At 41.9% G+C, this 13,040-nt stretch overlaps 1 protein-coding gene across 2 annotated transcripts; it reads left to right on the top strand.

Moving 5' to 3' along the window:
* Positions 1-6,321: 6,321 nt before the first annotated feature.
* LOC147436041 (phosphoenolpyruvate carboxykinase (ATP) 1-like) lies at positions 6,322-12,766 on the top strand. Of its 2 annotated transcripts, none has more exons than XM_086488934.1 (13): positions 6,322-6,471; positions 7,083-7,512; positions 8,044-8,225; positions 8,324-8,477; positions 9,058-9,142; positions 9,232-9,332; positions 9,539-9,837; positions 9,938-10,111; positions 10,743-10,808; positions 10,882-11,060; positions 11,150-11,319; positions 12,007-12,175; positions 12,286-12,766. In XM_086488934.1, exons 2-13 carry the CDS (start codon positions 7,094-7,096, stop codon positions 12,424-12,426), a joined length of 2,139 nt encoding a protein of 712 aa, XP_086345060.1. In that variant the 5' UTR covers positions 6,322-6,471; positions 7,083-7,093; the 3' UTR covers positions 12,427-12,766. The 2 variants fall into 2 exon arrangements, with proteins under 2 accessions (XP_086345060.1, XP_086345061.1); XM_086488935.1 differs by lacking the exon at positions 6,322-6,471 and adding an exon at positions 6,671-6,686.
* Positions 12,767-13,040: the final 274 nt, after the last annotated feature.

The raw sequence follows: 13,040 nt of genomic DNA, 5'->3' as shown, positions 1-13,040 counted from the left end.
GCAGCCGGACACTGGCCGGCGGACACGAGCAAAGCACGGTGAGGCACACCACCTTTACCTAACACCTGGTAACAACTATCTCCTGGCCAAGATGTTCGCGGACCCAAGATGTTCCAGTGGGTCCATGGGAAGATTCAGAGGGAAATGAGAAGGTGGGAGTATGTGTTGCTTCCCTTCCAAAGTCGGGTTAGAGTAATATTCAATCCATTTATGCTTCCTTATATTGCCTTCACCAGCCCGCTCCTCAAAATAGCCAAATGTAGCTGGAAGGAGTTTTTGAAACCAGTTAAAAGATTCTTATGGAGGAACAATACTAAAGCATTGGGGTCGTGGCAATGGGCAAAGAGGAAAGGTATCGCTCGACTGTTGGTCCAAGGTGGCCTTTGAATTCTCAACCCTATTGTTCATGTTGAGGCCCTGTGTGCCAAGTTTGTGGTCTCAATCGCAAGTCAAGTCCAGTCTTGGGATATCATGATGAAGGATATGATGGACAAGGCAAAATGTTTCACAGAAGGGGGTCAATGGAAATGGATCGAGGATTGAGTGGAATCACGAGCACGAAAGTGCAATAGAGCAACAGGGGAACTGGAATGGGGTGAATTAACCAGATACTTCCAGAACTCCATCCCGCGCTGGTCCTCCTGACTGTCTAAAGCTGCAAGGGTTATCTTGAACCCTTATTGGAGAGAAAATGCAAGAAGGATGAACAATAAAGGACTTCAACGATTGAACCACTTATGGGATAGAAATAGCAACTGCCGGTAATCCTTTGACCAGGTGGTTGCCCAGTTTCAACTCAATGGCATTGAGAAGCTACTTGTCAACAGGGTTGTTGAAGGCTTGGACCGTGTGCTGATGCCGATCTATGAATCTACTTTTGAGTGGAAAGCTTGAAAATGGCCCATGAGTAGCCGATTCTCTAAATCCATACCAAGGGCATTTACCAAGTGTTAATTCTTGAGGCTGATTGGTTCGCCCCTTTGAACAAGCAGTGGAAGAAGCAATGGCCGGAGGCTCAATGGGTAGAGGTCCCGGAGAACATCTGGAATCCACAGTGGCCTTAGTTTATGAAGATATTTCTATGGAAGGTATTTTCGAGGGCCCTGTCGACATGCGTCAAGATTCAAGCGCGTGGAATCGGACCCAATAGATGTTTAGGGTGCATATTGGCTAGCGAAGACCTCGGCCACCTTTCATGGAATGCCTATTTATTAGAGGCCTTGTAGGAAAGTTGTGCAAATGGATACAAAGGAAGACCTCGGACCCAATAGATCTTTAGGGTGCATATTGGCTAGCGAAGACCTCGACCACCTTCCATGGAATGCCTATTTATTAGAGGCCTTGTAGGAAAGTTGTGCAAATGGATACAAAGGACGTGGAAGATAGGGGTTTTCAAGAGGGATATGTGCCTTGGTGGTAAACAGTTTCGAAGTTTTTCACTTCTAATTTGTACTCAATTGTCAAATATTGTTTCTTCAGCAATATCTGGAAGGCCAATAACTGTCGTGTCTTCGATAGCAACCTCTCTATGGCTAGTTACTCAGACATTGTACAAGAAAGCAAGGACTTAATATATGTGGTAAGTAAAAGGCATAGCTCAAATGAGTGGCTTAGGGCAATCCTCACCATCCAATCAAGCCCTGCTTTGTAAAAGATTGAGCTGCTCGCAATAGTATGCTAGGGACTTGTAACTAAGCTCGGATGTAAACCTTTGTCTCTCAAGGCTCGGCCTGAGCTTGAGGCTGATTTGTATATCTATTCGTGACTTTATAATACAATCACTCACAATTGTGAGTTTTGAGTTTTGCTGGGGAAAAAAAGAAGATAGTAGTGTCACTTTCTATTTTTCTCTCACAACCAAACATCTTATAATGAAATTCTTCTCAATAGCCTTATGTAAGCCATAGTGAATTTTCACCATGTTACAAAAGGTAAGTCCTTTTTTTTGAGAACTTACTTCCATCTACACTACAACACTTACAAGAATCAACTAGATGTAGACAACACTTAAAAGGATCAACTAGATGTAAGACGATAGGCCCCAAGAAATAGGCAAGAACAAGTCACTTGCAATGTATAACAGCTCGCATGCAGCCTAAGAATTGAAAAAAGAAATGATTATTTCAAAAAAGTCCAACACCAAGTCGACAAGTGAGGGCGACCCCTAGACGGTATGCCTATGAGGCCCCTCACCTTGGTGCAAGGCCATTGGGGCCGGCCCTCCCTCTTTGAAGTAGAGCATGCCCTCCCTTGCTCTCGATACACAGAGCAAGCTTGTTTTCACAAGTTCTTATCAGTTAATGTTATGTAAGGCACCTTTAGAACAAGCTGAAAAGTCACAATGGCCTACATCATAGGACGAGAAAGAGTTTGTGTGATCCACTACTCAATGTCCCTCTTGTAGACTTATGCTTAGTTAATGCCCCTCTTAGAATGCTTGCAATGTGGCACTAATCGACAACCAACAACATATAATCGGTCCCAAGAGTTACATGCTTTAAGGAGTCCTGCACATCTTATTTCATGGGGAAAATGACAAAATAATCACATTAAACGTAAAGTTCATTAGATTATTGTTGTATTGTAGGTGTTATCGAGATTGCGGATGGGCTAAAACCAACACTGTATGGGGCTCGAGAGGCGCGATTTTGAGTAGGACTTGTCTGAAACAAACTCACACGATTTTTACTTAATCACAAGAAGATTTAGAAATATTCTCATGTAGGAAAATGGAGTCTTTCTCAGTGTTTTTCATACAATGCATAACATCATGAGCTTCTGCTCGAGAGGTGCCGCATACCTAGCTAGGTACGATTAGGGGCAAGGGACCGCCGCCCCCCCCACCGGGCCGGCAGTCCCTTGCCCCCAATCGTACCTAGTTAGGTATGCGACGCCTCCCTCACAGAAGCTCATGATGTTGAGGTCCGGGCCAACGGTCCCCTGCCCCCAATCGTACCTAGCTAGGTATGCGATGCCTCCCTCACAGAAGCTCATGATGTTGAGGTAAGTCACAATGTGGTAAATATTGTAAGAATTTGTCCAAAACTTCTTGTGAATGTTGTGTAACACAAATGTAGCAAAGCCTCAAAAAGCTCTAAAGAAATCCTACCCTAGGTTTACACCACCTTAGAAGAAGCCTACCCTAGAAACATACTTTGCAACCTCCGACAACATGGGAAAGATATATCTTTTGGAAGATATCAAAATCTTTGAATATTGGTGACCATATGCTTGACATTATGGTGGTTACCACATTTGCAAAAGTGCCCATGCTAAAAGCCAATATTACTTGTTGTGATGAGGATGAGCTCGAGAGACATGTATGTGGGTGGATGAGCACATGGCTCACACCATAGAGTTTTAATTTTGTGGTGGAAGTTCACCCCACTCCAACTACCATGAGAAAGTTTGGTCCTCTAAACGAAGGAAGGAAGTGGGTCTCCTGCTCCATTTCTATCACAATCATTCGCACTCCGAAACTACCCTAAGAGAATTTGGTCCTCTAAAGTGAGTAGAGAAGTCGTCCGTCTCTTGATCCATTTCTATCACAACCTTTCACATTCCAAGACTAAAAAGGTGTCCCTAAAAGAAAGGCATCACTACAGGGCACTATCACAATGGAGGTGCTTGGAGTATCGCTTTTATAGTGCTAAGGAGTAGTTGATGTGGATGATGGACATGTGAACCAGCTCAAATGCTGTTCTTTGCTATTACTATTACAACCATCTACACTGCAATTACTTCTAGCTTTAGGTAGTTGAAGTATTTCATCATGGTTAAATGTAGGCAAAGATGATCCCAAAAATAGCAACATCATGATACCTTGATACCTTTTTGTTTTTCAAACTCACAAAAGTGAGTTTATTATTTTATCAAAACTAAACAATTAAATTTTTTTACCATGCTTGTGGACGAGCCATGACAGCTCGAAAGGGTCAAGGTTACATCGATTGACAACGAGCCACCCCATAATCGAGAATGAACCCACAACTTTACCCATGCAAGCCAGTCAATGAAGCATCCAGGGCCTTCATCTCTTTCACCATGGCGATGATTGCTACCTAGCTTTCTTGGATAATCTCTGTGAACTTAGCTGTTTCCAATGGTATCCTCGAAGATCCAATAGTTCCTTGTCTTCCAAATGTGTTTGAAGTAACAAAACCTCACTATTTGCTTAACAATAAGCATTGCTTGGCTCTTGAATACCTTCCCTTCCAAGAAGAGATCTTGGGATGATACTTTGATACCTATAGCAAGGCACCTATCATACCCTGTTCTGCACATCATCATTGCTGCTATCTCTTGGAGCTCTTATCTTTCATGAATTTTTATTCTTTATAGTACATCACTGCCTCAATGGAATACATTGCGTTTACTCATAAAATAGGTGAAGTCCTCCAAGCTTATGTACAAAAGAAAGAAGGAAAAATAGGTGAAGTCCTCCAAGCTTAAGTACAAAAGAAAGAAGGAAAAATAGACATCTTTTTTTTTTCGTTGGCAAAACTCACAATTGTGAGTGATTGTATATACAAATTAGCCTCAAACTCATGCGGAGCCTTGATGGGCAAATGATTACATCAAAGCTTAGTTAGTAGTACCTAGTAGCGTACTATTACCAAAAGCCTACTCCTTTACACAACAAGGCTCGACCGGATTGCGAGGGTCGCCCTAAGCCAATCACAGATTGCAAAAAGGTTTTTTCTTTTGCAAAACTCACAATTTGTGAGTGGATTGTATTACGCACAACATAGAATTTACAAAGCAGTCTGAAGCTCGGGCCGAGCCTTGAGGAGTTGGAGATTACAAAATGGATGTTTACTGCCTCTCATCGAGGCTAATACTTCTCGTAGGCTGCAGAGTGATGATGTATATGAAAGGCCCCACGCATGTAGAGTCCTAAAAAAAATCTTTTGCAATATTCTCCTCTCCTTATGAGCCGTAGCTCTTGCTGAGGATTAGAGTCTCTCTCTCTCTCTCTCTCTCTCTCTCTCTCTCTCTCTCTCTATGTCTATCCTAGTTTCCCTCTTGAATAATATTTCTTTTCAAAACTTGTGTAATATATCTTTGAGGTCTCTTGGGATTGTTTCTATGACATTAAAACTTCTCTTCCTCTACACATCACTATGTGTGGGCATGTGTATTTTCTCCATGTTGCAATAGGTGTATCTAAACTAACATATATGGCGGAAAGGGGAGCCCTTTACACGTGTTTAAATCTGCAACATGAAGGCTAAACTCCAAAACTTAGAGAAGCCCCTATGCACGGAGAGAGAGAGAGAGAGAGAGAGAGAGAGAGAGAGAGAGAGAGAGAGAGAGAGGCTATCGAAGGCGGCCGATCGTACTAGTAGACATATAAGGCGTGGTTTAGACTGCTTGGAAGAACAACTTGGACGAGGGCTTGTTGCAAACGTGACATTATTTCTCACGCTCTTAAGTTTCGGACCCACAACAAAGACTAGTGGCCTCCTCCTTCGAAAATCGAACATGTTCAACGTAAAATGCAAATGAGACTTCAAACCAACACCCCACCCGCTACAAGCCAATCAAGTATCCGAGGCAGAGTTTGCCATTTGCTGATAAAGAAGTGAATCTTTTTGCTATATTTAGAATCACCAACAATAAGGATTCTTCCCCCCCCCCCCCCCCGCCCCCCGCCCCCCCCCCCACCCAGTTTTTCAAGGTTCTAAGTTTCAACTTTGAACCATTTCAAGCATGTATCTTTCATCATTTGCTTTTTGTCAAACAATCACTCACTCTCTCTCTCTCTCTCTCTCAATTGTTCTACCCATTTCAAGCAAGTATCTTTCAAAAGCGTGATCTCTCACTCACATCCTCAAATTTTTGTCCCATTTAAAAAAGATGAATCTCAAATTTGTAACGCATGTTCTCTCATTCACCATAGTTTCCTTGAGAATGACATGTGAAGTGCATGTAGACATAGACTTAATGATGCTTGTTAGAAGTAAAATAAGAAAAAAACTAGTACGCGACCTCGCGTCCGTTGCTCTTGTGGGCTCAGGAACATGGATCATGATCCATGACTCCTAGATGCCACACATAGAATACCTCTCCTGCTCTGTGTGTGGCATGTGGGTGCACTTGTTGTGTGTCCACAAATATGTGGCACTTATATGTAGAAATACACGTGAAACTCCCTTCTTGTAGGAATGCAAGAAATCAACACTTCAAAGTTTATACAAAGGAGGGTCATGTGTAGTTGCTTCAAAAGTGAGTGGGACATGCTACCATTGGTAAGCATTCAAGACTTTTTGAGATGGAGATGGTATTATTAAAGTGATTGATATTATTGAAGTGGGAACTCTTCAAAAAGGGGTGCTTAGGTGGAGGGTAGGGAGACCTCCAAGGGATGTATAAATAGGAGATTGCCTTTCCCTTCGAACTCCTCCTCCTCCTTTTCCCTCTTTGAGCTCTCTCGTGCCTTCAAGAGCTTGGAATCTTAGGTTTTTTAAGGTGATTGAAGGGTTATTTCTCATCATTTAAGCTTTGTTGCTTGTGTTTTGTTTAAGTTGCTAATCATCTAAGCTTACCATTAACCTTATGATGTTTTCTAAGGTTAGTGATCCTTACAACAACAAAAGTCTTTACAAAATCTTTGCTTTAGGCTAACCAAGTGCTCATCCTCACGATTGGAGTTGCACCCCCCACCTATGCTTCACTGAAATCAGGCAAAAAGAGTGACCTTTAATGACCTTTACAAGTCTCAAGTTTTGGTTTAGGTTTCGATTCAAATTAGCCAAAGAATGAGACTATTAAGAGCAAATTGATAACCTTTGCTAGGCTATCAATGTTATTGTCTTTGCTGGTCTGCGCAGAGAGAGAGAGAGAGAGAGAGAGAGAGAGAGAGAGAGCGCTAGCTAAGACTCAAGAGTATGTCCTTTGCGTGTCTGCTCGTATGTATGAGAAGAGAGAGAGAGAGAAGCGTGTCTGTCTGAATTATACCTGAATTGCGTGTTAAGAAGGGAAAAGATCCGTGCGTTTCTTTTGTGTGTGTGTGTGTGTGTGAGAGAGAGAGAGAGAGAGAGAGAGAGAGAGAGTTTGTTTTTTGTTTACTCTTTCTGTAGAGAAGGGGAAAATGAGCGAGGTGGGAGAGTTCTCCTTTGCCAGTAACAACAACAGCGTCAGCAGCAATGGCAAGGGATTCATGGGGTTGGAGGTGCCAAATGGCCTGGCAAAGATACACACACATGTGGAGGAGACGGGGGGCAGAAGAACAGCCCCTGGCACTCCCGGGAGGACTACGGCGCCTGGAACACCCGGGAGGACAACGGCCCCTGGAACTCCTGGGAGGACAACAGCACCTGGGACGCCGGTGCCTTCCTCGGTAGACGTGTGCATAGATGATAGTGTGCCTACAGTGAAAGCGAAAACACTCGATGAGCTCCACTCCATGCAGAAGAAGCGCTCAACACCCTCCACCCCCAAAGATGCCAACAACAAGACCTTCCTTCTTTCCGAGGAGGAGCGCCTCCGCATGCAGTTGCAGTCCATCAGGTATTTTCCTTTACTTTTCTTACTCTTGGTTGGTGTGCTCATGACTGTTGTTTCGATGTTGTTTGAAAGAAAACGAGGGGCTTAGTTTGTTGTATATTGCCCTAAGATTCATCTTGTAGTTGTTCGTGAGCTGCGAAATAGTCTGGCTGTAGGGTCTTATGTGGTACTGTTGCTGAAGTTAGATCATGGTTCTACTGTTCTTGCATAGATGGTTTGGGCAGGCAAATGGCCATCTTATATGCAGTACTGCTTCTGCTCAATTAAATCTTGGGCTGGTGGGGCCACAACTTCTTTGCTTTGTTTAATCTGATGTCATTGTTTGCCAAAGTGTTGGGTTCATATCTGATTGACATTTTCTCTCCTCATGAATCTGCAATATTTGGGCTTTCACCCCATGAATTGAAAATATTTGCTCTTGAAAATCCTGATTTTACACTTTTTGAGTCCTCGCATAGTGTTTTTCAATACTGTTTTGCTGCAAATATGCAATTTTATCTCAATTTTCCTGCAATTTTTCCCTTCTGTCAACAGTGCATCGCTCGCTTCACTTACGAGGGAAACTGGCCCTAAACTTGTTCGAGGAGACCCTGAGAAGAAAAAAGATGCGGCTGAAAGGAAATTCGAGCATGCAAAGCCTTGCTTCACTTTGCAGCCGATTATGAGCGACAGTGCTCTTAAGTTTACCCATATTATGTACAACCTTTCTCCTGCAGGTCAGCATGCATGTAGAAGTGTTTGATCCACTTTTGAGACTAGATATTACTCTGTTTCTTATAGCAGGCTCTCCGTGTCTTTTTGGTGCTCGGTAAAGAGCTGTATGAGCAGGCTATCAAGTATGAAAAGGGGTCTTTTATAACCTCTACTGGTGCCATTGCCACACTCTCGGGTGCAAAGACTGGCCGATCTCCAAGAGACAAGCGTGTGGTCAGAGATGAGCAGAATGAGGACTATCTTTGGTGGGGAAAGTAAGTTCAGGAGATTGACTTCCTCAATTTGAATGTTTACCCCTGGGGAAGTCTTTGCTGCATGGATGTTTTGTGGATTGTATGCTTAGTTGCATTTCAAAGTTGACATGGACTGATGAGAGATTCCGAGTTGTAGATGCTTGTGATTCTGTTCTGTGTTTTCTTTTGAAAAAGACACGAAAGGGCAGACATGTTCTTGTTAGAAGCTTTTTTTGACTTCTCTTTGGGTTGCCATTTTAAGACTTTTGGCTGTATGAAGATACTCTCTGCAAACTTTTTGGCTTTCTAAAACAAGTCTTAGAGAAGAAGAGAGTTAGGCATGCATTTGAATTTTTTTTAATTTCCTGTACTGATTGGACCTACTTTTCATGTGAAGCATTAAAATCCTCATTTGTCTTTACTTTGTCAATGGGTCCCTTCATTCAAAGCTTTACATGACTTTGCTTCCATTTCATTTATTGTTTTAGAATGCTAACGTGACCTTTCCGCCTTGTTGGCACAGGGCAGTATAAATGTAAGAAAAGAACACCTTGATTTGTCGTGGAGTTGTCTTCTTAACGATTGCTTGATTTGCTTGCAGGGGTTCTCCCAACATTGAGATGGATGAGCATACTTTCCTTGTCAATCGAGAACGTGCTGTTGATTATCTCAACTCTCTGGAGAAGGTCTGCCTTAGCAGCTTGAGTTTGTTAGATATCTTTTAGTTGTTGCACGTCTCATGGATTCAGCAGATTAATGTGGTGAATGCTTTCAGGTCTTTGTAAATGATCAATTTCTAAATTGGGATCCGGAGCATCGCATTAAAGTCAGAATCATCTCTGCGCGAGCTTACCACTCTCTGTTTATGTACAACATGTACGTGCTTTATGCCTTTCTAACTTCTGCTAAGGGTTTGTTGCTTTGTATGTAGTAGCAACAGGTGTGCCCATGCTCAATTTACATAATATTTGTATTGGGGACATCCTTGTCCTGCTGAGCATGCTAGGAAATTTTCCAAGTATCCATGTGGTTTGTGTATATGTTGGGATAAGTTTGCATCTGGAAGATATGATGGGTGGCAGGTGTATCCGGCCTACCCCTGAAGAGCTGGAGGACTTTGGGACTCCGGACTTCACTATCTACAATGCAGGCCAATTCCCATGCAATCGATACACCCACTATATGACATCATCAACTAGCATAGATCTTAATCTGGAAAGAAAAGAGATGGTGATTCTTGGTACACAATATGCGGGAGAGATGAAGAAAGGGCTGTTCGGCGTGATGCACTACTTGATGCCCAAGAAAGGAATCCTTTCTGTGCATTCAGGATGCAATATGGGAAAGGATGGGGATGTGGCCTTGTTTTTTGGATTATCAGGTTTGAGACATTGAACGAGGATCTTGGGTAGTAGTGGGTTTTAATGGTTGAGAACACGTTTACATCGATGTACTAAGGTGGCTGTCTATAAAATGAACAGGTACCGGTAAGACAACACTTTCGACGGATGCCAATCGCTTTTTGATTGGAGATGACGAGCATTGCTGGAGCGATAATGGAGTCTCTAATATTGAAGGAGGCTGCTATGCAAAGTGCATTGACTTGTCTAGGGAAAAAGAGCCAGACATATGGAATGCCATCAAATTTGGGACAGGTAATGTCTCTTATCTTGTGGGGAACGGTCCTTGTTTGAATGCATGTGCAAACGTGAGGTAGTTGCATGAACTGACTCTCAAGCCCAATTGTGTAACCCAAATCTGGTTGTGAGATTGTCAAGTAGATTAGACTACCCACAATCTTCCTTGAGGAGTTTTTGTGAAAGATGCTTCTTTTGAAAATTGACATGGATGTATGTACAACTGCCTAGTGTGTGTTTCAAACATGTTTGATAAATGTTTTTCAAACTTTTGAATCTAAGCGTCACAAAGTAAATGCACACATAGAGCCACGTGATTTGGCGGAGGGGTTTGAATCAAGCTTTTTTTTCACTTTTAAACTCGTCTGCGTTTGATGTTTGGATGGTGTCTGAACAAAGTATGTGTACAAGATGATGTTATGAGAATGCTTAAAAATACTTTATTTTATCGATGGTCATTTTGAAGTTAAATGCTACAAGATACTTGTAAAATGCTAAAAACTTAAGAGCCACGTTTGATTTGGCCGAGAGGCTCTAAATTAAATTCCTTTGGTACTTTTAAACTCGTCTGAGTTTGATGTTTGATTGGCTTTTGAACAAACTATGTGTACAAGATGAGTTTATGTGAAAAGTTTTTTTTTTTTGACAGTGTTGGAAAATGTGGTCTTTGATGAGCACACAAGAGAGGTGGATTATCTAGACAAATCTGTGACAGGTATCAATAGACAGATTCAATTTACGTGATCACATCTCAGGTTATCCTAGCTGAATTTTGATTGCTTTTGCAGAGAATACAAGAGCATGCTATCCGATTGAATACATACCAAATGCAAAAATCCCATGTGTTGGTCCTCATCCCAAAAATGTGATTTTATTAGCATGCGATGCTTTTGGGGTGCTGCCACCAATTAGCAAGCTAACGTTGCCACAAACAATGTATCATTTCATTAGTGGCTACACAGCTCTGGTAAGGCTAATGAATAAAATTTTGTGATCTGCATATTTATGGCTTACTGCATGAGTTTGGCCTAACCAATCGAAGGGTGTTCTTGTTAGATTGCTGGAACTGAAGAAGGAATATTGGAGCCCCAAGCTACATTCTCTGCGTGTTTTGGAGCGGCATTTATCATGCTTCACCCTACTAGATATGCTGCTATGCTGGCTGAGAGGATGAAAAATCATGGTGCAACTGGTTGGCTTGTCAACACAGGGTGGTCTGGAGGGAGGTAAATGTTGCTTGTCATGCAAAGTAGTGTTTTGGTTATTATGGTCAAGCAAAATATAAGCTTCAGAGCGTACTCACCAGTGACTTTGTGGAACTTCCTTTGCTAATAAGCCAAAAGTGGTGTAGTTACATACAGTGGGGATAGCTGAAATAGGCCGCATGAATAATGCCTCAAATGCGAGCGTCTTGGGCTGCTAAAACAAGGAGGAGATAGGAATTCCTTTCCCTATGAGTCAAAAGAGGTGTGTAGTGACATTGAGTGAGCATAATTGAAATAGGCCATACATGAGAATTGCCTCAATGGGGGCGTCTTGGGCTTTTTCTAAAACAATCCTTAGTGAAGAGGGGATAGGCATACATTTGAAAAATTCCTTTCCCAATAAGCCAAAAGAGGTGTAGTTACCTTCAGTGGGCATAGTTGAGATAGGCCATGCATGAGTATTGCCTCCATGGGGTTGTCTTTGGCTTCTGAAAACAAGCCTTAGTGAAGGACTAAAGGCATTCTGTAAAAAAATTATATTTTTTAATACTTACTGAACCTACCTTTGCATATGAAGCATTGCAATCAATGTTCTTAGGTTTTTAGTTTGTAAAGGGTCCCTTCGTTTGAGAACCTCATCATTTCTTCTTGAATGCCAATGTGGCCTTTAGGTTATAAAAGTTGTGTGTTGACGATTTGTTTTTGCAGCTACGGTGTGGGACAGAGAATGAAACTTGCTTATACTCGAAAGATTATAGATGCCATCCATAATGGCTCACTGTTGGATGCAAGCTATGAAGAGACGCCTGTCTTCAAACTCCAGATTCCAGACCATGTAGAAGGGGTTCCGGCGCAGATACTTCATCCAGAGAACACGGTAGGGAGTGGGCAACATTGCATGTATATGTATGCATGTGGGTCTAATGGTTCTGACATTGATTTAAATATATTTTTGTCTTATGGAATTCTTGCTTTATTTGGATGTAGTGGTCTGATGGAAAGGCCTACAGAGAGACACTCGAGAAGCTGGCGGGATTATTCAAAAAGAACTTTGAGAACTTCAGTGATTACAAAATAGGGAACGACAGCCAGTTGACTCGGGAGATTGTGGAGGCCGGACCGCTTTAACATACTTATTTTCTGGAAAGAAAAGGAGAAGTTTTTTTTTTCCCACCTGATTCACCCACATGCCATAGACGATTTCTATTGAGCCTACTTCCAAAGATAAGAATTCGACCGTTTTATGCATTCAATGAATGTCTTTTATGTGTCTTTCCATCACCTCAAATGTAAACTTAGAACAAAAGCAAATGATGTCGAATAATCATTCTCCTTCAAAATAGACCTCCTCAGCAACTATATGGATTCCATATCGTCTTTTGGGACAATCCAAATGGACATCGGAAATTGATCGGACATCGTAGTGTATATTCATTTATTTATGTATTCATACAACATTCTTGTGGTATATCTTTCTTTCATTGTGATGCCATAGTAGGTCGCTACAATTTTGGAAAAATAAAGAACCCTTATTTCTACAATGTAAAACTGGATAATTTAGAAAAGAAATGCTTCATGACAGTGGAAAGCCAGAAGATTTCGTCAAATCTTCTCCTCAATGTGAGGAGATTATTTAGCAGATGTGCATAATGTGTGTATATACATAACTTTCCCTTGCTCTTGCTGTCCTTGACCTTTCACTTGGGTCTTTCCTTCCCAATCAGCTTTCCTTGTGGTATGCT

This window comes from Adiantum capillus-veneris, chromosome 18 (genome assembly GCF_014529385.1).
Source record: "Adiantum capillus-veneris isolate H3 chromosome 18, ASM1452938v2, whole genome shotgun sequence".
Lineage (NCBI taxonomy): Eukaryota > Viridiplantae > Streptophyta > Polypodiopsida > Polypodiales > Pteridaceae > Adiantum > Adiantum capillus-veneris.
The sequence above is the reverse complement of the archived record's forward strand: the minus strand, read 5'-3'. Positions and strand labels throughout refer to the sequence as shown.